This window comes from Pteronotus mesoamericanus, unplaced genomic scaffold (assembly GCF_021234165.1).
Source record: "Pteronotus mesoamericanus isolate MK-2021 breed Mesoamerican mustached bat unplaced genomic scaffold, CSHL_Meso_final contig_48, whole genome shotgun sequence".
Lineage (NCBI taxonomy): Eukaryota > Metazoa > Chordata > Mammalia > Chiroptera > Mormoopidae > Pteronotus > Pteronotus mesoamericanus.
Genome location: NW_026555180.1, coordinates 3,792,143 through 3,814,728, shown reverse-complemented (window position 1 = coordinate 3,814,728; position 22,586 = coordinate 3,792,143). Strand labels below are relative to the sequence as shown.

The following is a 22,586-nucleotide window of genomic DNA, read 5'->3' as shown; positions in this document are numbered from 1 at the left end:
TATTTTTTTCTTGAAGAAACCGAAAAATTCTTTATGTACTGAGGTATTTTCAAAGCACATTTTATAGGGAAGTAATCTGTTAAACAGTAATTACCTTCCAGTTCAGTCCTCAGCAAAAGTTTAAGAAAACCAACTCTAGTGGTTTGGATATAAATTTCAATCTTGAAATACCTGCAAGAGTAGTACTCTTAGATTTGTAATAAATTTAATTGTAAGTATCCTTATGAAAATGAGGGATTTATTAATATTTACTTAAAATGACCCAAGTTGAGGTAACAGAGGAGCACCTTCAGACATCCAAAATGATGGTAACAAACTTGATTTTTTCTAAATACCTCAAAATGGGCATCACTATTTTTTGTGTATTAGCCTGGGGGCAGAAGTAGGAGGAGTTCATTATTCAAGTACTTCTGGGAACAGCAAAGTTTCAACCACTGCCACTGTTGGAAGCAGCCCAACGTTAGGCTCCTGATTCTCTGATAACATTGAACTCATGGCCAGTAGTACTGGAACTCTTGCCTGAACAAAGCTTATTTAACATACATTTTTTCTGTGAGGCACATCACATCCTTGTGCTTGGGACCAGTAGACAGCATTTAAGCACTATACTTGGGGCCATTTTAAAGAAACCATGCACAAAAAGTACAAACTGGCAGTAAATAGACCATGAAAAGACCATTAAAAGGTCACATGTTGACAGTTTGAGAGCTGAAACAAGACTCTTCCTCAACTGGAGCGTGCATGTCCACAAACAACTGCAAAAGCACTGCCTAAACTGATTTTCAGGTTACAAATAAATTTTAGTAGGCAAAGTCACAGACAAGGACTCTGAGTAGAGTGATGGATGCTGATCATTTCAGGATCACAATATTGGCGTTTTCTTGAAAGAGGAAAGGCTTTCCAATTTATTTCAAATAGCTTTCAAAAAGTAGTTATATTTACAGAACATAATATATAAACCAGATTTAAGATTTATATTTAGAATATCAGCAAAAGGTTCTTCATTAAATAGGTTTAAAAGCAGAGGGAATTTATCTGAAATATAAGAAACTATAATCCTGGGATTAAGTAAGCACAATCAAGTTTTCATTTGTTTTTCTTTTTTTTCTCTTTTTGTGCAATCAACTTTTAAGCATACTCAGAGGAGTTCAGTTTAACTGTTGTCTTTAAAAAAAATCTGTAATTCTCTGGATTTTCCAGTTCCAATTTTTTGCTTTAATATCTTCAAACCATCTGTTAAAAAGAAGACAACACTAAATAACAGGGTAGAAAGAAGTTACTTCAAAAACAGTATTTGGGACCCTAAAATACAATTATTTAAAATAATTTAACAGTATAGTATTCACTTAACCTTAAGAAATGGTATGGAAAATAGTACCATTTTATTCTTGAAGGTACATTTTCACATAAATTTAAGCAGCACACACCATCTTATATATTCTGTAATGATTTACCTTCCCATGACGAATGAGGGAGCATATACCTACTAGGTCAGCAAAAGCAGGTTTACAGTTCTGTGTATGCAAGACAGTTTAATTACTATATTTTCCATATGACAACTAAAACCTGCTTTTGCCCCATCCTACATTTTAAATAAAATTTTCAGTGATAGCCCTTTAAGACTGTATTTTAAGGCTATCTGGAAAACAACTGGAAGAACTATTTACATGTTCATTAAAATTCCTGCACCTACTAAGATGCAAAATTTTTTTGTTGTTGCTGACTTCATATTCTGTTTCCTCTTTGCAGTCACTGCTGTTTTGCAGAAAAACCCCAAGCCACTTCCAAAAGCACTCATAACATCCTGGGATTCAATGATGTAAATCAGTGCACAGAAGTAATGGTGTTCCTAGATTTCTCAATAGCCCATAATACACAAGCCTACAACTCATCAAAAAAAGAATGGATTGACTTTTTAGTGTTGTATTAATTTTAAATTAATGCAGTACTTTTCTCAATTTACAACTTAATACCTTGTCAATTTCTAGTGGTATCACTGACACTAAAATTTTCACTTTATAACACAAATCAGTATTTTTAAAAATGAAATGCTTATAAGTGCTTTTAAAACTTCAAAAACTAGCTAGGAAAGGTGTAGGTGGCTTTTCTAATTGGTTGTGTCACAGGAGTACAACATATTTTATGCCGCAAGACTAGCTTTGGTTCAGGCCAACATCCTGTGCTTTGTAAATTCCAGAGTAGGGTTTACACAGAGCCTAAAGAAACTGCTTTTTAACTAAGACCTACAATTGCCTCATGTTCAGGTTAGTAATAAATACACACTGATTTAATCTCAGCATTCACTAAACAAACTTTAGTGCTAAAAAGAAGAAACTTGCCAAATTAAGCTATTTTAACTGGGAAATTTGATTATGTTGGGTCGTTCATCCACATGGGGACACACCTGTTCTTGAAAGTTTATTATTATGATTCCAGCCATCTTTGATTCAGCCAATATATTGTAAAGTACACAGGCATTTATTATTCATTTAAGGCGTAGTGTTGTCCAAGATTCACTTATTATTTTTCCTTAAAAATACCTGAGCTATTTGGAGTGTTCCTTGGAAAGCTTGCCCAAACATGAAACTTCCATCCTTTTACTGAGGTCAGACCAATGGTTCGCTTCAGGAGATTTTGTCATCGTGCACCCACAGAGAGCAAACTGCTGATGGAAGCACTGCAATTCGGCCTTTTATTGTCATCATTCCTCAGTAACCACAGGGAGCAAGCTTTTTGGAAAGGCTGTGTATAGTCAAGATCCCTAAAAAGACAGCATGCAAAGAATTACCTGATGTGGTACTGTTTCCATGCTTCTCCTCCAGACCTTCCTGGCAAGAAGCATGTGGGCAAGCAGGGGACCACGTTGGATGCTTCAAGTTCATGGACACACTGCCTCCTTCACAGGCTGCCTGCCAACTTTCAAAGTTAAAACTTTTTACGTTATTTGTGAAAAAATAGCTTTTATGACAATTATTAGAATGAAAATGATTATCCTGCCATAAATAATAACTACTCTTATTTAGTATACTTTCTTCACTTACATTCCTCGTATTCCCAGCAATTTATCAACTTTTACATTTTCAGCCCAAATTTGAGTAGCATTTGACTGTTTTCCTATTTCTTTTCATCTTTAAAAATACCTACCAAAGGAAATATTTTCCTTTTGAAGTACTGAATGAAGAGTTTATCTTCAGTTTTTTTCTGTTGTTAGAGATCTGTGTTTCTAGAGAAGAAACCTCAATTTTTACACTCTCTTCTATTTATAATTTAGTGTTCAAACTTTTGAATTAAGGAAAGCTCTATCTGACGGTCGCTGATTATAAAATTACAGTATTCTTTTAGAACTCAGCCTCATTGGCTACTGGAAAAAGTTGTTAAAGCATTTTTCCCTAGTATGTTTCTTATAATACAAAGAAGCAATTTACTCAGTATAGAACCAAGGACACATTTTCCTATTCACAATGAACCAGACAAGGCAGATTTTAAAGATAATGATTATTATGAAAACCTACTTTGAGGCTGTTTAAATGAGAGTTCAAAGTACAATAAATTTTCTATTTTAATAGCTCTTCAAACAATTCACTGAGTGGTTACAAAGTGTGGTAAATAGTTTGAAAAAAATATGGTATCTAAAACTTTGTATCTTAGATACAGCTATTAAGTTCTTTAAATTTTGTAAAATATATTCTCAACATTTATTTTTACCCCCCCAACACAAAAAAGATATACACAAGTAACGAGAATCAAAGCAACATATGACTACAATTTCAAATTCTAAAAAAACTCTAGGCCCTGGCTGAGTAGCTCAGTTGTTTAGAATGTTGTCCCAATATGCCAAGGTTGTACGTTAGAAAACCAAGGTTGCCCATTAGAAAACATAGAAGAATGAACTGATGAATGCATAAATGAGTGGAACAACAAATCAATCTCTCCCTAAAATATCAATAAAAACATAAATTACTGTCCCTCATCCTCCTCAACTTCCACCACTAATGAGTGACAGAAGAGCAGGGTGTGTGTCTTTAATCACTTTGTATAAGTCCATCTCCAAATGTTTTCTTTATATTTGCCTGCTCCTTTCACTTACAAGAACAGCAAACAAAAGTAAATAGAAATAGATGATTAAACAAGGTCATGGTCACTAAATTTGCTTTAAAATAAAAAAACTGGCTACGTGTTTATTTTGTTACAACAATCAAAAAGTCTCCATCCCTCACCTTTATGACTGTAAATATTAAACTGTAATTGGAATAAATCAATTACATTCATCATTTACAAAGAAAATGTTTCTACTTGATTTCCTAACAAAGCAATGAAGAACTTAATGCTCATGTGAAATACAGATTCTTAGTACTTTTATTTGTTGAAAAAAATGAACAAACTTCCCATCAAGGTGTCATAAGAAATTAGATAATATAATAATGAAAAAGTGCTCTAAGGTTTTGAAATCTCTGTAATACCAGTGTACACGAAAGCTGTAGAGTTCTCTCATTTGTAAGTTTAATGTTCTAAAAAAAGAGTTTCCTCCAGGGAAAATTGATGTGGTCAATTTATAGAATTTAATTACACAATTTCATTTCAACTAATCAATTCAGTGCACTTAAATCTAAAACCATCCTTAAGAGATAGGATTAATCTTGTTTATATAGTACCATAGGAGCTAGTCTAGTATTTAGAAACACTGTCCATCCTGACATTATCCTGCCTTCCCTAGTCATCTCTTCTGTAAACAACCTGGAATAACTATTTATTATAACTGATACACTTTAGTAGATAAATATATGACACTAATGAAATAGTCTCTTTAAGAAGAAAGTATCTTAGTCCTTTGTATATCATTTCAGAACATGAAAGGTAAAGGAATGTTCATTATTTTCAAATAAACAAACTACGTGTTAAATTAGAAAAAATAAAATGTCTTTGAATTCAAAGTTCTGTCTGTGCCACTCTCAGGGGCTAATGTGCTAGGAGATGGGTCCTTCATGCTGAAGGTTGCTCTGGCCCATTTCTACAACAAAGCAACAAAAGCCATTGGTCAGTTGGCATATTCTGAACTTCAACTGAATGAACAACAATACTCACGTAGGGACTGTAAGGCAATCAACAAATTGCAAAAAATTCTAAATAAAATTTATATGTAAAAATGGCAACCCATTCAAGACAGTCAAGTCACATATAGTTTGAGACGCTTTCCAGTATTAGCCTAACCAACATTAATCTGATCAACACGGTGTCATAAAAAAAATGATGGCGTCTAAATTGGTGTTTCAGTGTGTTTCCAAAAAGTAAAACGTAGCTTTGGTGATGACGATGATGAGGTCACTGCCCATGAAACCAATAGCTACCATTTATCAGGCAATATATATTGACCCAAGGTAGACACTATATATTATCCCCATTTTACAGATGAGGAAACTGAAGCACAGAAAAGTGAAAATATCTTGGAATCTGGTATTCAAATCCTGACAGTCTAATATACTAGGCAAAGGAGTACAAAATAATTTTAGCACAAAAGATTTCTTAAAATAATAGAATAGTTCCTTAAATGCATAAGAACCAAACACTTTGAACTCACCTACATTAGAGCTAAGTGCAAGGGAAACTGGACAAGTGAAGTAGAACAAACCAGAGAAATATATTCTCTGGTGAGTGGTCTACCATTGTTACTTTGTAATCTGGCTTCTTTTTATACAACTTTACTTCTATTATTTGAAATTATATTATCTTAGTTTTAAGAGGGCATTTGAGGAAGGACCCTGACAAACATGCATTACAGGTAACAAGAATGAAGAAAAATCTGGAAACTATTTTTTTTTTTTAAAGATTTACTTATTTTTAGATAGAGGGGGAGGGAGGGAGAGAGGGAGAAAAACATCAAGGCGTGGTTGCCTCTCACGCACCCCTCACTGGGGACCTGGCCTGCAACCCAGGCATGTGCCCTGGATTGGGAATCAAACCTGTGACCCTTTGGTTTGCAGACCGGCAATCAACCCACTGAGCCACACCAGCCAGGGCTGGAGACCACTTCTGAAGGATGTTCAGTCAGGGGAGAAGTTTTATCTGTCTTTAAACATCTCAAGGGTGGCCAAATATTAGAGAAGCAAATTTCCTTTCCTTTCTGGGGACTGCCAGCAATGGCACAAATTACATTGGTATGCACTTTGCCTCAACACAATGGAATTCCTAAAAATAAGAGTTGTGTATATACAAAGGCACTACCTTGTAAGGTAGTTTACTCCAAGCAGGCCAGAGAATTAGTTAGAAGAATGCCTACAAGATATCAACCTCCCAACTTTTTAATTCTCTAAAATACAGAATCTTGCTTTCCTTCCACAGTGCAGTCTTTCTTCCTCTAGTACCCATTTAAAATTTAAGCTCTAGCTCTAGTATTTCTACCTTTGCCTCACAGATTCGAAACATGTTAAAAAATGAGAGAAACTGATTCAGTTTGTTACAAATTTGGAAAAACATACTTCCTCTTCCAGGATGGCAAATTTTAAAATTAGAAGCATCAATTATTTGTAATGTAATTCAGTTACAATAAAAATTCTGATGGGACTTCCTTTTACTTGACAAAATGATTTTAAGATAATCTTAAAAAATGTAGAACAGCGCTGGTCTGCAAACCAAAGGGTTGCTGGTTCAATTCCCAGTCAGGGCACATGCCTGGGTTGTGGGCTGGGTTCCCAGTGAGGTGTGTGAGGCAACCACACATTGATGTTTCTCTCCCTCTCTTTCCTCTCTGTCTAAAAATAAATAAATAAAATCTTTAAAAAAAAATGTAGAACAGGCCAGATTATTTTTTCATTGCAGCACATTTCAAAATCACTTCGTACTGATTTAAGACTAGAACACACACTATCATTCAAACTCCAATTTATCTTCTCAAGTGAAAGTCTAAACACAGGCATTCAAAGACTTCTACAATCTACAAAGGTTTCAATCAAGTGAATACATTCCTGTCAGAGTATCTTAAGAATATAGATGCTAAAATTTAAAGTCTTGGGATTTATTTGATAATCAAAATACATCATCACTTACAATATTGATGATCAAATACTGCCTAGACCACGAAAATTAAAGTTTTACTTTTATAATACCATTGTGTACAATGTTATGCCTGAAGATGAAAAGTTAGAACATATATATGAGAGGTGTCCTCCTCCCCCACAAAACGAGAATTATCTTCTCCAGGGTGGGCCCCTGTAGTACAGGCTCCCCCTGGTAGGTGACTGTTCTAGGAACTGAGCTGTATCAGTGTGCCCGCTGGTGGTATTTTGAGAGGCTGCGTTCTGCATCAGTGAATTTTTTCTTTTTGGAGACTCCATGTGTTCGCCCATTTCATGATGGGTGATTTACAAGCACACCTGTCTATACCATGCTAAGTGTTCAGCAGTTTTTGATCAAAAATGGCATGACTCCCGTGCACCACCATCCCTATTCACCCAATCCTGGTCGGATGAAAAAAAGTCCTCAAGGGGAAACATTTTGCCAATGTGGAAAAGGTGAAACAAAAAATGGCAGAAGCACTAAAAGACACCAAAATCAATGAGTTCAAAAAATGTTCTGAGCAGTGGAAAAAACATCTTGATAGTTGTATTGCATCAAATGGAGAGTACTTTGAAGTTGACTGAAGTTTAAATGTGTAAGAATATATACACAATTTTTTATAAATAAATTTGGTTTTTGGCAGTCCCCCCTTATTGTTGTAAATTTTATATACTACAAGTATATATTTACCATTTATGTATTTATTACAAAAGTGATTTTCCAAATAAATTGCAATAGTACAAAAAGTTATTTTAAATAAAATAATAAAAGTACTATTTACTTAAATGTTCCAACAAATGAAATATTTTTGCAATACAATTTTTTAAAAAGTCCAATTTTCCTCTTGGTGTTTATTAGAAAATAAATGCAACCCACAGAATGAAATGTACACAGTAAAACTTCATTAACTGGAACCAAGGGAAGGACATATGAATGGTAGAATATTTATTAAGAAACGCAATTTTGCTAACCTCCCTAGTCTTGTACCTTTATTTAGCCTGTCAAAATATTAAGAGGCAGTACTTGGCATATAATAATATGAATGTTCCTGCATTCATTCAAAGTATAAAGATGTTCATGTCTATTGCAATTACTCTGTTAGTAAGCAAACACCCTTTTAAAGGGCAAGGCTTTCATCTCTGAAGCAGCTAGTTTCCTTAAAATCTTTTAAACTTCTCATTTTTGTTTTTACATGATGTAAAGCAGTAAAGTCCTAATTAATTACCCTAATTAATTTTTACTATGTTTGGGAATTCATATATTAGACACTGTTTTGATATCAAAATAATAAGAATTCAGTACACAAATCATTTCTCCTCCCCCTAGACGTGAAATTTTGTTTTTCTGAGACAAGGTCAACTAGTCATGGCAAATTAAAGTCTGACTTTCCAATACTTAAAACATTCATGCTTTTACCTCTTTTATACCAATCTATGCTGTTTGAATATGCTCAATGAATACAAAATAACTTCATATTACAACCAAAAATAGGAAATACAAAATCAAAACAAACCATATGGCATTATGAAGTTAAGATTTAAGTTATTCCATGATTATGTGGCTTTAGAATTATACCCTCCAACAGTATATACTCTAAAAAGCTGACTTTTCTAGACAAAAATAATGTGAGTTCCTAAGCTACAGTGAAAACTATCTTGAAATAAAAGGTTTTAATAATCTCAATGCCCTTTTGCAAATGCTACCTAACTTTTGTAAAGTCAAATATACTCAAACCAGTGACATTATATGAAGGTCACCAATACCAAAGAAATCAGCAGAAACTATGACTATGTTCTATGACTTTAGAAAACTATGCTAGTTACTGTAATGTTCTAGCATTTAAATAATACAATGTAGACCTGGGCTGAAAGGACAGTGAAGTGAGAAATACAAATAATTATTAAGTAGACAAACAAATGAAACACCATACTATATTTCACATGATCTTGAGGACTGCAGGAAAAGTTATTTTTTAATTGAAAATATACTTTAACCAAAAGAAACACTAACTGAATAACCCCGTATTGCTGTGTGAGAGGTTTAAAGGGAGATACAGTACAATATTTTAGCTAGATTCAGCGAGAAAAAAATTTACTATTTTTTTCGCCAAATCTGGTTAAATAAGATATCCCCAAAGTAATGAACACTCATTTTAAATGATAACTGCTTACAAGTTTTATTTAAATAGTAATTGTTAATAGTGGTTTTTACTGAATTCCTCGTATTTACACTTTATGTACATATTTATACTTAGAAGGTAAACTGTACAATAATAAAAATGAGAAAAAGAAATACAGTAACTTAGGTCCAATTCAGGAAACAAGTAAACATAAGTAAGATTAGATTCAGGCAGGTAGTATAACCTCAATGAAATTACCACCAGGGTTTACAGTCCCTCCATCAGGGCTACCGTAGGAAGGAAACAATTACCTCAGTCAAAATTAATCTTAAAAAAATGCAGAACAGGCCAGAAATTTTTTAAAAAGAATAAAGATGAAAGCATTTGCATTGTCTTGCAAATATCAAAACATATTATTCATAAATAACTTATTTACTACACAATATTAGGATAATTGGTTAGACACGTGGGGAAAAATAGGTTAGCTGAATCTCCCTTTAAACTATGTGGATTAAACATTTAAATGTAAAATTAAAAATCACAAATATTAGATAAAAATTTATAATTTCTTTTTAAGCAAAATACATCAGAAAATCAAAGGATACTGAAATTGGGGGGGAGGCACTGATGATATATAATACATATGACAAAGACCAAAGTGCTCTTGGAATCAGTGTGAAAAATTAGTTTCTCTACAGAAAAATAGGCTAAGAATGAAATAGAGAACTTATAAAAGAATGACCAACAAATATGAAAAGGTAATCTCATCAATAATTTAAAAATACAATTCACTCTATTTTACCTATCAGAATGACAGAAAACAATTAAGCAACTGATAAATATACGCATAATGATATAAAAGTATTACTGACAGAAGTTCATCAACAGGGTGTGGTTTAAAGAAATGACTATAGTAAACCCAAAATGTAACACTATGCAGCTATACAAAGTTATCTATCTAGAGCCCTGGTCAGGTAGCTTAGTTGGTTACAGCGTTATCCTGATCCGTCAAGGTTGTGGATTTAATCTCCGGTCAGGGCACATACCAATAATGCATAAATCAACCAATACATGCATAAATAAGTGGAACAAATAGATGTTTCTCTCTTCAAAAATCAGTACATTTAAAAATCATATAAAATAATGTATCTAGTGATATAGAAAGAGCTTCATACACTACATAAAAATAAACAGGTTACCTAGTAACACAGAACTGACATTCTCCTCATCCTTAAACACAGAAAAAACTTCAAAAAGATATTTATTAAAATGGCACTTTATGTTTTTCTTCATTTTCTTTCAATAATTAATAGTGTCAGTTTGTCTTATAATCTGCAAGCTACTTACCTAGTAAGGCTGAGTTTTCACCTGCATCTTCTTTAACATGTACATCCACTGTGCCATGGATTCATTAATGGAAGGTCATGGTGAATTGCTCCCATCACTCCTGTTACCATCTGGTACAGTAATATTCAAATTTGCAGCCAAAACACTTCCCAAGGCCAATTCTGGAGTGGATATCCTTAAGCTCTGCTTTGAGAGTTAGCACAAAAGAAAATGTCTTTTCTAAGTAACACAACCAAAGCTTATCTATCATCTTTTGTTTATAATTCACACAAATGTTTACTTACATACAGAATATGGCAAAAAGCACATCGATGTCTTCTCTATGTGACAATGAATTACTTCTCAATAAGCAGCTTTCCAGGACCTAAACATTTTTATTCTAAAAACCATTTTTCCCTTGATATAAGCAATGCCACTGTTTAAACTATTTTTTGACAGAAAGTGAAATGTTACAAACACTCTGCTGCACTCTTGAACAGATGGTGGAAATCAGCCTGGCTGTTTGCTGCAGATCACTTCTGGCCTTGGCCGTGAGTTCCAGTCACTGCCTGGAACTGCTCTACTGTTTTAGAGTGAGGTGCTAGGGTGTCAGAGATGAACAAGGTTTCTGAACAACACAGAGCTTCAGACTGGATTTTGGTTCACTTAAAAATATTGGCTGTCAATTTGCCTCAAACTTCCCCTCTTCCCCACTTGCTGCTTTAAAGAAGAAAATAAAATAATAAAAGGACTGAGACTCTAGATGATTACTACGTTAAATCTCAAAATTTGGGGGCTATCCAGAAACTTGTTTGATTAATGCCAGAGTCAAAGCTGTGTTGTGATTAAATGAAACTGCTAGTGACCTATTATATGAGGGGTGACTGTGGATTTACTGTGAGCCTTGCCTGAGACTGTCACCTTTGCTTCAAGTGAACACTTCACAGTCCTTCCCTCCGCCCCTCCTCTGGGCTCTCAAGGCCAAAGGCATATTGGCATGCTGCTCCCGTTGCAGCTCCACCTGTGTCCTAGAACACCCCACACCTGTCGGCTACTGTGTGGTATACTGCCGCCTTCACATCAGTAATGAACACTCAGGACATGACTCCTGACATATCACACACCAAATTTTGCGGAGTTTGCATAATGTCCAAACTTGCTCAGTCTACCCTAATCATATTTTCCAGGTATTTCTCTAAATACGTGCCAAACTTAACTACCTGCCAGCCTCAAACCCTACATGTTCACGCCCCTGCAATCTGCTCATCTGTCAGACAAATCCTTTAACTTCCAGCTCAGGTGTCCCTCTATGAAACCACTCCCTGTCCCTTCCCACATACACTTGGCACAGAAAACCCTCCTTCCTCTGCATTCCTTCAGCCTCCTCTGCCATGTTGTGTTTGGGTGGATGTCCTGGCCCCCACCAGCCCAGATATTGAAATCCCCAAAAGCCCAGAGTGAAAGGGCTGTGTCTTACTCATCACTGATTCCCCAGAGCTGGGTTCAGATCCAGCACCTTAGACAGTATTTCTTTGATAAATGCTTGCCAAATTAATGAAAACAACAGTGATAAATGGCACAGCAATGTGGTTAAAGCTGCAAACCAAAGGTCTACCTTTGATGTCTGTGTGAAGGACACAGGGAACAGATGACTGGTCTCCCACAGGGAACATTTTCTTGGAAATGACAACTAGTTATAGTTACTACATGAGAGTGTATCATAACTACCTATGAATCCAACAAAGGGGGGGCCAATGGATCAAAAGAAAATGGCTTATTTGTCAAAAGATTTTAAAAAAATTAAAAGCAAGACAAGTTAATTACTTAGTTTAATTTACTTAGTAATTACAGATTAATTACTAAATTTGATTTAAAGTTACTACAGGTTTACCTTCTTCAAAAAGATATTAAGCTTTCTAGGGATACATTCTAGCTTTCTGAAACTAACATAAGAAAACCCAATCTTATGTAAAATGAAGAATCTTAATTTTGAATACATAAATTATATTTCCAAAAACAAAACTCATGAGGATTAAAGTCTTAATACTAATTGTCAGTGAAATTCCTTTTATACAAATTTTTAGAAATGCTAAACAGGTTTAAAATCCCTAACTCATGAAGTTACTTTAAATGAGCTTCAGAGTGTAACTAGGGAAGGGAAAAGGAAGAAGGAAAAATTTGTCAAGAAAATATGTCAAGCTGCCTGGATTCTGTTGTGTAAAATGCTGTTCCAAGAAGGTGCATTGCCGTGTCTGGAGCAGAGAGGGGGTGGGTCTAGTTCACTAAGAAAACATGTTACAACATTCTACACAGAGCTATCATTATGAAAAACTATGGAATTCTATAGGAAAGACAAATTTTCTAGATATCAAAGCAAATGAGATTTAAAGAAGACAGTTCTTGAATGCTGATCCTTCTTCCTTTCTTTGTACCTATGGTGAGGGCATTCCAGAACTCACATTTGAAAAATATAATTCATAGGAAATTATGCTGGTTACTAAGGTAGTGGTCTCTCAACTATCTTCTGCAGATATGTTAAGCTAGAAGACCTAGAGACTTAAGGGCTATTATGGCTTTAAGAAGAATAAAATGATTATTAAAAAAAAAATTCTCTGTAGTTTCTAACTATAATAAATACTAGAAGAAACTCTAAAAATATGTTTAGCAAGAAGAATGTACTTTATATTTACATTAGTTCTTTCAAAGATCTTTATTCCAAAACTATTTACTATTTAATCAAAAATATATTGAGACACTGATTTGATTATATGAAGACTAAAAACAATAAAAAATAGAACAATCTAGAAAAATCTGTTTTCTTCTCTTTATGTCTCCCCTTTTGGGTAGTACAGTAGTTAAGAGCTTGGAAATAAGCATACTTGTTTCTGAAAGCTGACTCCCCATTAACTAGCTGTGACCTTGGGTGAGCTATTTAGCATCTCCTCAATTTGAGTTTCTAAGTAACAAAACAGAGATGGTGCAGTACTTACCTCATACAGGGCTGTGACGGGCAAATGTAATAATGTATATGGGATTTAGCACATGGCGTGGTTGCTATTATGTGCTCTCTCTCACTTTGCCCTAGTGTCTGTTTTCTGAGAAAGGTCCTATGACCATCTAAGTATCAAACTGATGGAGTAAATTCAATACAGGACACATTTCCCCAACAGCATTTGACTCTGAAACCCAGGAATCAAGAGAACTGGTGTCAGGAAACACTGGCTTTGACTTCCTCATGTGCCAAGATGTGCACTTTGAGCCAGAAAACATCCGGGGCTCCTTCCACTTCAAACATTTCATAATTCTTATTTATACAAGACTGACCACCACATACACATTCTGCAATGTATTATACCAAAATATACTGCTCTAAGTAATCACAAACTCTCTAAGGAAACATCAAGCATATTATTCTATAATCACAAATTTAGTTCATTAATTTTTTTGAAATGTCTTAATTCGTTTTTAATGAAAAAGAAAATTTCTTCAGAGAACCACAAGGATGTTAGAGGGAGTATTCAGTCTATCTCTCTTGCCTCTGGTCAGTGATGACATTGCATCCCTCAGGGAGAACCAGGGCAAAGACTGAATATTAAAAAAAAGGTAACAAACCAAATATCCCAGGGCTCTGATGACATCAAGTTTACACATGTGACACGTGCGGTGATCCAAAAACCATGGGTCAATGCACATTCTATGAAAAATATGCCTAAAAAATTAAGTGAAATCAATATTTGTATTTCATAAAGGAAACAACACATTCTACCAACTTATCTTCTCAATACAAGTTAAATAATGTCCAATCAACATTCTAGTTTATTCACTTACCCTAAGTTCTTATCTATTTTCCATGTTAAACAGAATCTTACAGGGAAATATCCCCTTCGTTCTACAAAAAATAGCAGGGTTTATTTGTGCTTTATGCTAGATTATGCTTTTATGTGCTTTTGAAAGCCTTTTGGGAACAAATGCAGAGTAAGTTAACCAACAGTAAACTAATAGTGATAAACTAATACTAAACTGATAGCATCTTATGTAAGTCTATAAAATGGCTCAAATGGAAAGACACCAAAATATTGCAAGATCATCTTTGAGTTGTAGGCTTTAAAAAGCACATTTCCTGTCATGTATTTTTGTATATGCTATATATTTCTGTAACATCTATCACTTTCAGATAAAAAAAATCATGTACATATTTTCTTTTTACTGACTTGTCTTTAGTGGCTCTTATGTAATGAAGATAAGGAGTTAAGTGTACTAGGTGTTGGACCAGACAGACTGGGCTCAAATTTCAGCTGTGTGACTTGATGCTGTGACTTTGAACTAGTGCTGTTACCTCTCTGCACCTACAATGCAGGTTCTTTTGAGGAGCAAACATGTAGTGTGCTTATGGTATTGCTGGGAACAGGAATTACTCAGGAACTGTTCATCATACAATAATCTGCTAGTGCAATTAAAAATAACAGTACTTAATTACACAACACCATCTACCCCAGTTCTTTTTTGACCTTTCCATCTGCAAACTGAAGCTGACTCACTCAAAGGAAATATTTTTACAAAAACATAAAAGAAACATGTTGGCTTTATTGGGAAATTCATTAAATAAAGCATAGGAGAAAATGGAGTAAAAAACATCAAAACCCATAAGGAGACCAGGAAATGTGCACGTCTTGTCACATGTGTGTTTATGAGGGTCAAGTACAAACCCCAGTTCAGCCATCAGGATATATCTGGTGCTTCTCTGTGCAGAACCATGAACATCATTTTTAAGTCCTTAACCCACTTAGAGTAAAAATACTTTCCTATTTCAATAATTTTCTACAGGACGTGATCAACCTGTATTGACCCCAGTTCATTAAGTACCTACCACACCAACCAACTATAAATGCCTATAGATTTAAATTATATATTTTTATTCAGGAAACTTTTGTTATTCTGATATTACTCATTTCCTCCACAATTACTGAGAACTCCATCTACTATAAAGTACTTGTATATACATTAAAATACTTGTAAGCATAATTATGTACAGGGTAGGGCAAAAGTAGATTTTCAGTTTTTGTATGGAAAATAATACAATAATTACTAAATAATACAGGAATAAACTGTGTTTCATGTACTCACAACTGTAAGCCTACTTTTGCCTTATCCTGCCTGTGTTAACTGTTGACTTGCTTGTAATAGCTGCAAAATATAATTAAAACTGATTAGACTTAAACATATTAATATTGTAAACTTAGTACACCCTTCCGCTAAGAAAGTAGTTTTTAAAAAAGTTATTAAACTATCCCATTATTAAAAAGGAAATATAACTTCCTGTTGCTAAAAGCCCCCCAAGCCCCTAATGTACTTAAAGAGAGGAATATTTATTTTATGCAACCCCCAAAAGAACCCAAACCTAGGGTACAAATAATAGCAAACCACTGCCCTCCCTGACCTCCTCTCTGCCACCCTATTCTAGCCCCTGACCAGGGCCTTCACCTATCATGCTTCAGTTTCCTTGCTCATTATGCCAGCACACTTTTAAAAAGCCCATCCATGACAAAGATATATTATGGGTCTCAGAAGGTCTTAGCTACAGTTTCCTAAAAAGCAATTTTAAAGGTATTTAAAACAGGAGTCTTGAAGACTGGAAAATGTTTTTTGTGAAGATCATCATGAGATCATCACGACAGCAAGATCTTCATGCCATGAAGACATGAAACTCTTCTACTGGAAACGTGAAGCCTGTCAAAGAATTTTTAACATCTCAGGAGGAAAAAAGAACATACTTGCATGGCAGAATTCTGATAACATCCTTCACTTTAAAATTTTCAATATATATTGCACAATTCTCAGCATCAACATTGATTCCCTGTAAAAAGAAGGGGAGAGAATATTAACCTGGGTAGACAGAATATCCTTGGTAAAACTTACTGTACACCTGGGAAAACAGTGATGAATTCTAGTCTACAAGGGTACAACCTGAAACTAAATGCACAATTTCTACTTGGTATTTACTTTTTACCACTATCAAGAGACTATTTAAAGAACTTGTGTGAAAAAAAAATTTCAATGCCTAATCAGATATGAACAGTAGTTATATACTATGATTGTGTTCATGGTTTTATGTGTTCATGCTTTAAAGGCTTTAGAAATGCAAATGTCTGCTTTACTCTGTAAAATTAATTATTTTTCAAAGACAAAATTTCTAAAGAGAATGAATATCCAATAAGCTGCTTGTTTACTGAAATCATTAATAAGAAAAACGAGCATATTCACGAAAATTTGCTGAAGTACAGTTACAACTTGCAAAGGAAGAAATGCAAATGGCTAAATATCTGAAAATATTCACCTCACTGGTGATTAAAAAATTACAAATTGAAATGTTACCATTTTTTAATCTATCAAGCTAACAAAGGTAGAAAGAAACAAAAATTGCAGAGGAGGAAGCAGTCTTATGGCAAGATTTCCACTTCTAAGAACGCATGGGTCAAGCCCTGTCCCCCGCCCCCCCCCTCAACTCCCCAGCCAATTTTCCTGGGTAGCAAAGCTCTACCCACCTGGCCTCATCCCATCAACGAAAGCAGGTGAGGCCAGAGTGATCATCTAACCCAGAAGGCTAATGAGATGGGGGATTCTCATTCTGGGATGGGGATTCAGGAACCACTAATCAGTGTCTGCAGGTGGCTGCAACTCTAATGAGTTAATTTTATGGAACTTTGGCTATACCATAATTATCTTAAAATATATTTAGTCATATGTATCACCTGTTAACAAGCAAACAATAAAAACTGACTTTTTATGTAGCTATGATTATCAAAGACTGTATTAAAATGAACCTTATAACAACACTTAAAATTGTATGTTACAACTAAATATTATCACTTACTATTTATTGTGTGCCATGCAAGAGTGATGAAATTATTTTAAAGTCCCTAATGACTGACAAGCTTATACATTACTGTGAATGTGTCTACAAGAGAAAAATTAGAAAACAAACACTAATCTCCAGATTTAAGAAAACAGTATTTTTCCATATACATTTAAAACATAAAATCGTCAGAAAATCCACGTATATTATCTTGTGGACCATATGGATCCTCTTTTCTAAACCACCATTTTGACAACTTTCAAAAAACAGTACATGGAAGCATATTTTTAAAAATGTTCTATATAGAAAGACGATAATATCAATTTACTTATGTTCTCAAAGACCTGACTCAGTAAATTATTACATATAAATTCTATGTCTTCTCATTTAAGGACTGAGAATTCCTACTATGAAAAGATCTATTCCAACAGAAACATAAACCTACACGCTTGTCAAGTCACTGGCTATACCAAATACATGTAGTTTGTAATAGGCATTCATCACTGGAGACTTTGTCCCCAGGGACCCTTGTTTTGTAAATTGGATACTAATCTAAACAGTTAAGATGGGAAACTTTTTTTTAGCTTTTTCTGTTCAGTTCACTTGCATGGCAAGAAACCTTGTACAAACTATTAAAACTCAACTGTTATTACAATGTGAAGGCTTTAGGGAAGGAATGATAGCCAACAATACAATGCCAGGAATATCTTAATATTAATATTAAGTTATTAATATTAAAATTAAAGATATCACATAAACCATTAATATCAGATTCCAAAGTTTTTAAATCAAAGACCTGTATGTTATTTCTGTTTTGATTCTTTAAGTAGGTCAGAGGAAGAGGTAAGTACCCTAAGTGCAGTTTTTCTTTTTTTTGAAGGAGAGACTAGATTAAGGAGAATAGATTAAGTTTCAACAACTTGGTGAGATAAAATCTAAATCAAAACAACTGAACCAACTCACAGCTACATCAACACAGTTAACATTAACGGCATAAAAAGAAAAACACCACTGCATTTTAGCACCTGTTTTCCTTTTAAGGAATCCACCCTCTCAAATATGAGATTCCAGACTCAGGATCTGTCCTAGTCTACAAATGCTTCAGCTCTGGTATAATTCTGGCCTGTTAAGTCTCAGGTTGACCATGTCAAAGTGTTTGCTTGTTTTGGTAAAAAACTACATTTGAAAACATTTCTTCTCCCTTTCTCCACACATTTTCTCCCTGTAATTAAAGGAATCAGAGAGAAGGAACATAGAGTCTCAGATTCAAAACAGATAAATTTAAATTTTCAAGGGTCTGTGGTAGAGACTTTAGCATATATATTTAAGAGTTTATTTATTTGCTTTTAGAGAGAGGGGAAGGAAGGGGGAAAGAGAGGGAGAGAACATTGCCTGGTTGCTACTTACATGTGCCCTGATCCTTGACTGAACCCCCTACCCAGGCATGTGCCCTGACCAAGAATCAGTCAGGTGCCTTTCGCTTTGTGGGACAAAGCCGAACTAGCTAAGCCACACAGGTGAGGGCTCTCCTTTATCTTCTTTAGAGTGATCTAAGTGTGACCAACAGGCAGAAGTTTTTTCAATGACAGACTTACTGGCACTGTCCAGGATGGTAGCAACTAGCCAATGTGAGTAATTTGAGCACTTGAATGTAGGTAGTGTGATGGAGGAACTAAATTTTGAGTTTAATTTAATTCATTTAAACTCTAGTAGCCATATATGGCTACTGGCTACCCTTAGTCTGTCTCAACACATACGCAACAAAATTATTTCTGACAACCCTGCTTTAAAATGAACACACATAAAATAAGTCAGTGCTAATTCAAACTAGTTAGAACTCCACGTCTAATACTGTGAATTTGGCAGATTGGAAAGCATTACTTAGATACAAAGACACACATAATCTAAACCAAAAACAAAGCAGAAGAATACAAAAATATTACCTTTTCTCCATGTTTTATAGTAAGAAGTGGAAGCTATCCCATAACTTTCTTGGTTTCTTTTCTATGGCTCTTAGGTAGGAAAAAATTATTATTATTGCAAATTTTATGTAAAATCACTTTTTAAAAACATAACATATAAGGTAATTTATAGAAAAAATTCACTTAAAAAGTGAAGTTAACTGATTATAATGAAAATAACTTTAAATATTACCACTTGTCTTAATATATAGAATAAGCACATATAACTTAAGAGCTGTTTGATCAATAATACTTATTTTCACTTAGCATAATACCCTCTAGATCCATCCATGCTGTCGCAAATGAGTCAGAGAAAAACAAATACCATATGATTTCACTTATATGTGGAATCTAAAGAAAAATATAAACGAATAGATAAAACAGAAACAGACTCATAGATACAGACAGACTGATGGTTGCCACAAGGGAGGGGACTCAGAGGACTTAGGTGAGAGCAGTGAAGGGACTGAGAAGTACAAATTGGTGTTAACAAAAAAAGCATGGGGATGTAACGTATAGCATTGGAAATATAGTCAATAATATTGTAATAACTATGTATGGTGCCAAGTGGGTACTAGAAATATTGGGGGGAACTCTACAAAGTATATGATTGTCTAACCACTACAAAATAATGCTGAATGTAAACAGTAATTGAGGGGGGTGGGGGGAATAATACTTATTTTCAATGCTATACCTGAACAAGAACCCAATTCCAATTCTTATGTTCAAACATTGGAAAGAAAGTAGCAAGATGAGGATAGGGCTACCGTCTAGTAACTTCCCTAAAAGAAAAGAGGTTTCCTAGTCATCAAGTAGAAGACTACTCAAAAATGACTACCTAATGCCTACGAAGTCAGGAAACATTACTTTTCAAGACAACAGAGATAAGTGTGAAATTCAGTAAGTCTGTTCTGGAAGCCTCTGGCTCTTCAACTGCCCCCCTCTTTGCTGTTACTGAGACTGTTGCTGCAGATAAATAAATGGCCTGAAAGTTGTCCCACAGTGGAAACAGGGAAGCCCCTCCCAGTCCGCTCTTCACCTTAAGGCCCAGAGTTCTCTTTTTAAGCACAAAACCTCATCCCATCTACGTCATGCCCTTTTGTCATTTCCTCACGTCAGGAAAAGGACAAAGACGGTATTTTCAGGAGCACAACATGCAAAAAGTGACCTGGATTTCAAGATATCTAATTTTCCACTGAAGAGAAAATTTAATACATTCTAATTTTAAGTTATTTTCAGAAAAATAATACTAATACTTAAATTATGAGAGTAAAAGTGAAATTAAGAATAGGGTCCAACACAACTTCAAGAAATACATATGGCAAATATTTACAAACTATCTTTGAAAAAGCAAACTTAGAGTTACTCATAATTATCTGACTTATAAACTGTGAGCCAATATATAGGAAATGCTGTATGTAGTAAAATATCAGCCACACTAAAGATAATCATCATGGCGATGAAGGCAATGGCCACACAATACAGAAGACTGACAACTGATGAATTCCTGTACATGGGGGGTGCCCACCCCTATGGTCATGTAGACTTGAATTTTTTTAATATATATATTTTATTTTAATATTTTTATATATTTGATTATGCTATTCCAGTTGTCCCATTTTTTCTCCCCTTTATTTCCCTCCACCATGCACCCCCCTCCCACCAGCATTACCCCCACCTCCTTAGTTCATGTCCATGGGTTGTACATGTAAGTTCTTTGGCTTCTCCATTCTCTATGCTATTCTTAACCTTCCCCTGTCTATTTTGTACATACTATTTATGCTTCTTATTCCCTGTACCTTTTCCCACTTTCTCCCCTCTCCCCTCTGATCTCCATTTCTGTGATTCTGTTCCTGTTCTAGTTGTTTGCTAAGGTTTTTTTTTTAAGGTTCAGTTGTTGATAGTTGTGCGTTTGCTGTCATTTTACGGTTCATAGTTTTGATTTTCTTTTTCTTAGGTAAATCCCTTTAACATTTCATATAATAAGGGCTTGGTGATAATGAACTCCTTTAACTTGACTTTATCTGCCCTTCCATTCTAAATGATAGCTTTGCTGGACAGAGTAATCTTGGATTTAGGTCCTAGCCTTTCATGACTTGGAATACTTCTTTTCAGCCCTCTTGCCTGCAAGGTTCCTTTTGAGAAATCAGCTGATAGTTTTATGGGAATTCCTTTTGTAGGTAACTGTCTGTTTTCTCTAACTGCATTTAAGATTCTCTCCTTATCTTTAATCTTGGGTAATGTAATTATGATTTGCCTTGGTATATGCTTCCTTGAGTCCAACTTCTTTGGAACTCTTTGAGCTTCCTGGGTCTCCAGGAAGTCTATATCCTTCACCAGATTGGGGAAGTTCTCCATTATTTTTTTTAAATTAAGTTTTCAATTTCTTGCTCTTCCTCTTCTCTTTCTAGTACCCCTATGATTTGGATGTTGGAATGTGCAAAGTTGTCCAAGAGGTTCCTAAACTTCTCATTGTTAAAAATTTTCGTTTATTCACTCTGTTCTGGTTGAATGTTTATCTCCTCCTTCTGTTCCCAATCATTGATTTGAGTCCCGGTTTCCTTCGCTTTACTGTTGGCTCCCTGTATATTTTCCTTTATTTCTCTTTACATAGCCTTCACTTTTTCCTCCATTTTGTGACCATACTCAACCATTTCTGTGAGCATCCTGATTACCAGTGTTTTGAACTGTGTATCTGATATGCTGCTTATCTCTTCACTTAGTTCTATTTTTGGAGCTTTGATCTGTTCTTTCATTTGGGCCATATTTGTTCATCTCAGCGTGCCTGTTACACTGGAAGGAGTGGAGCCTTAGGTATTCGCCAGAGTGGGGCAACCCAGGTCACTGCATTGTGGCACTGAATGTGGGGGAGGGGTCAGAGCGGGAACAATGCTGCTTGTTCAGCTCTTGGCAGGCTTTCACTCACTTCCCCCACTACCCACAAGCAAATTGGGCCCTTCTGGTGCTGATTCCTGGCTGAGTGGGTTTGTGTATGTTCTAGGACCCTGTGGGTCTCTTCAATGAACTTTCCTGTGAGGCTGGGAGTTTCTCCTGCAGGTGCATCCGCCACAGTTTTTTACAGCCAGAGGTTTTGAAGCTTCCTTTTCCTGCACTAGAACCCTGGATTGCACAGTCGGTCTCACTTCCCAGCTGTTCCTCCCAGTTTATCCACGTGCAAATATGGGAGCACTTGGTCTGCCAGACACTGCCTAGCCATGCCTCCCCGCCCCAGCTGCCCATCTCCGCCCCTCCTACCAGTCTGGATGAATGTTTCTTC

General features: G+C 35.2%; 1 protein-coding gene and 1 non-coding gene across 2 annotated transcripts in view; both read right to left on the bottom strand.

Moving 5' to 3' along the window:
• Positions 1 to 951: 951 nt before the first annotated feature.
• Positions 952 to 22,586, bottom strand: part of RNF149 (ring finger protein 149) — a 67,994-nt gene continuing 46,359 nt past the window's right edge. Inside the window, 4 exon segments of the mRNA XM_054578036.1 lie at positions 952 to 1,233; positions 2,541 to 2,916; positions 10,517 to 10,699; positions 16,267 to 16,349. Of these exon segments, the coding sequence (XP_054434011.1) occupies positions 16,336 to 16,349 (14 nt within the window). The 3' untranslated portion in view covers positions 952 to 1,233; positions 2,541 to 2,916; positions 10,517 to 10,699; positions 16,267 to 16,335.
• Positions 2,600 to 2,713, bottom strand: LOC129074278 (small nucleolar RNA SNORD89). The gene has a single exon (XR_008529531.1). It is a non-coding gene; the product is annotated as a small nucleolar RNA SNORD89 (small nucleolar RNA).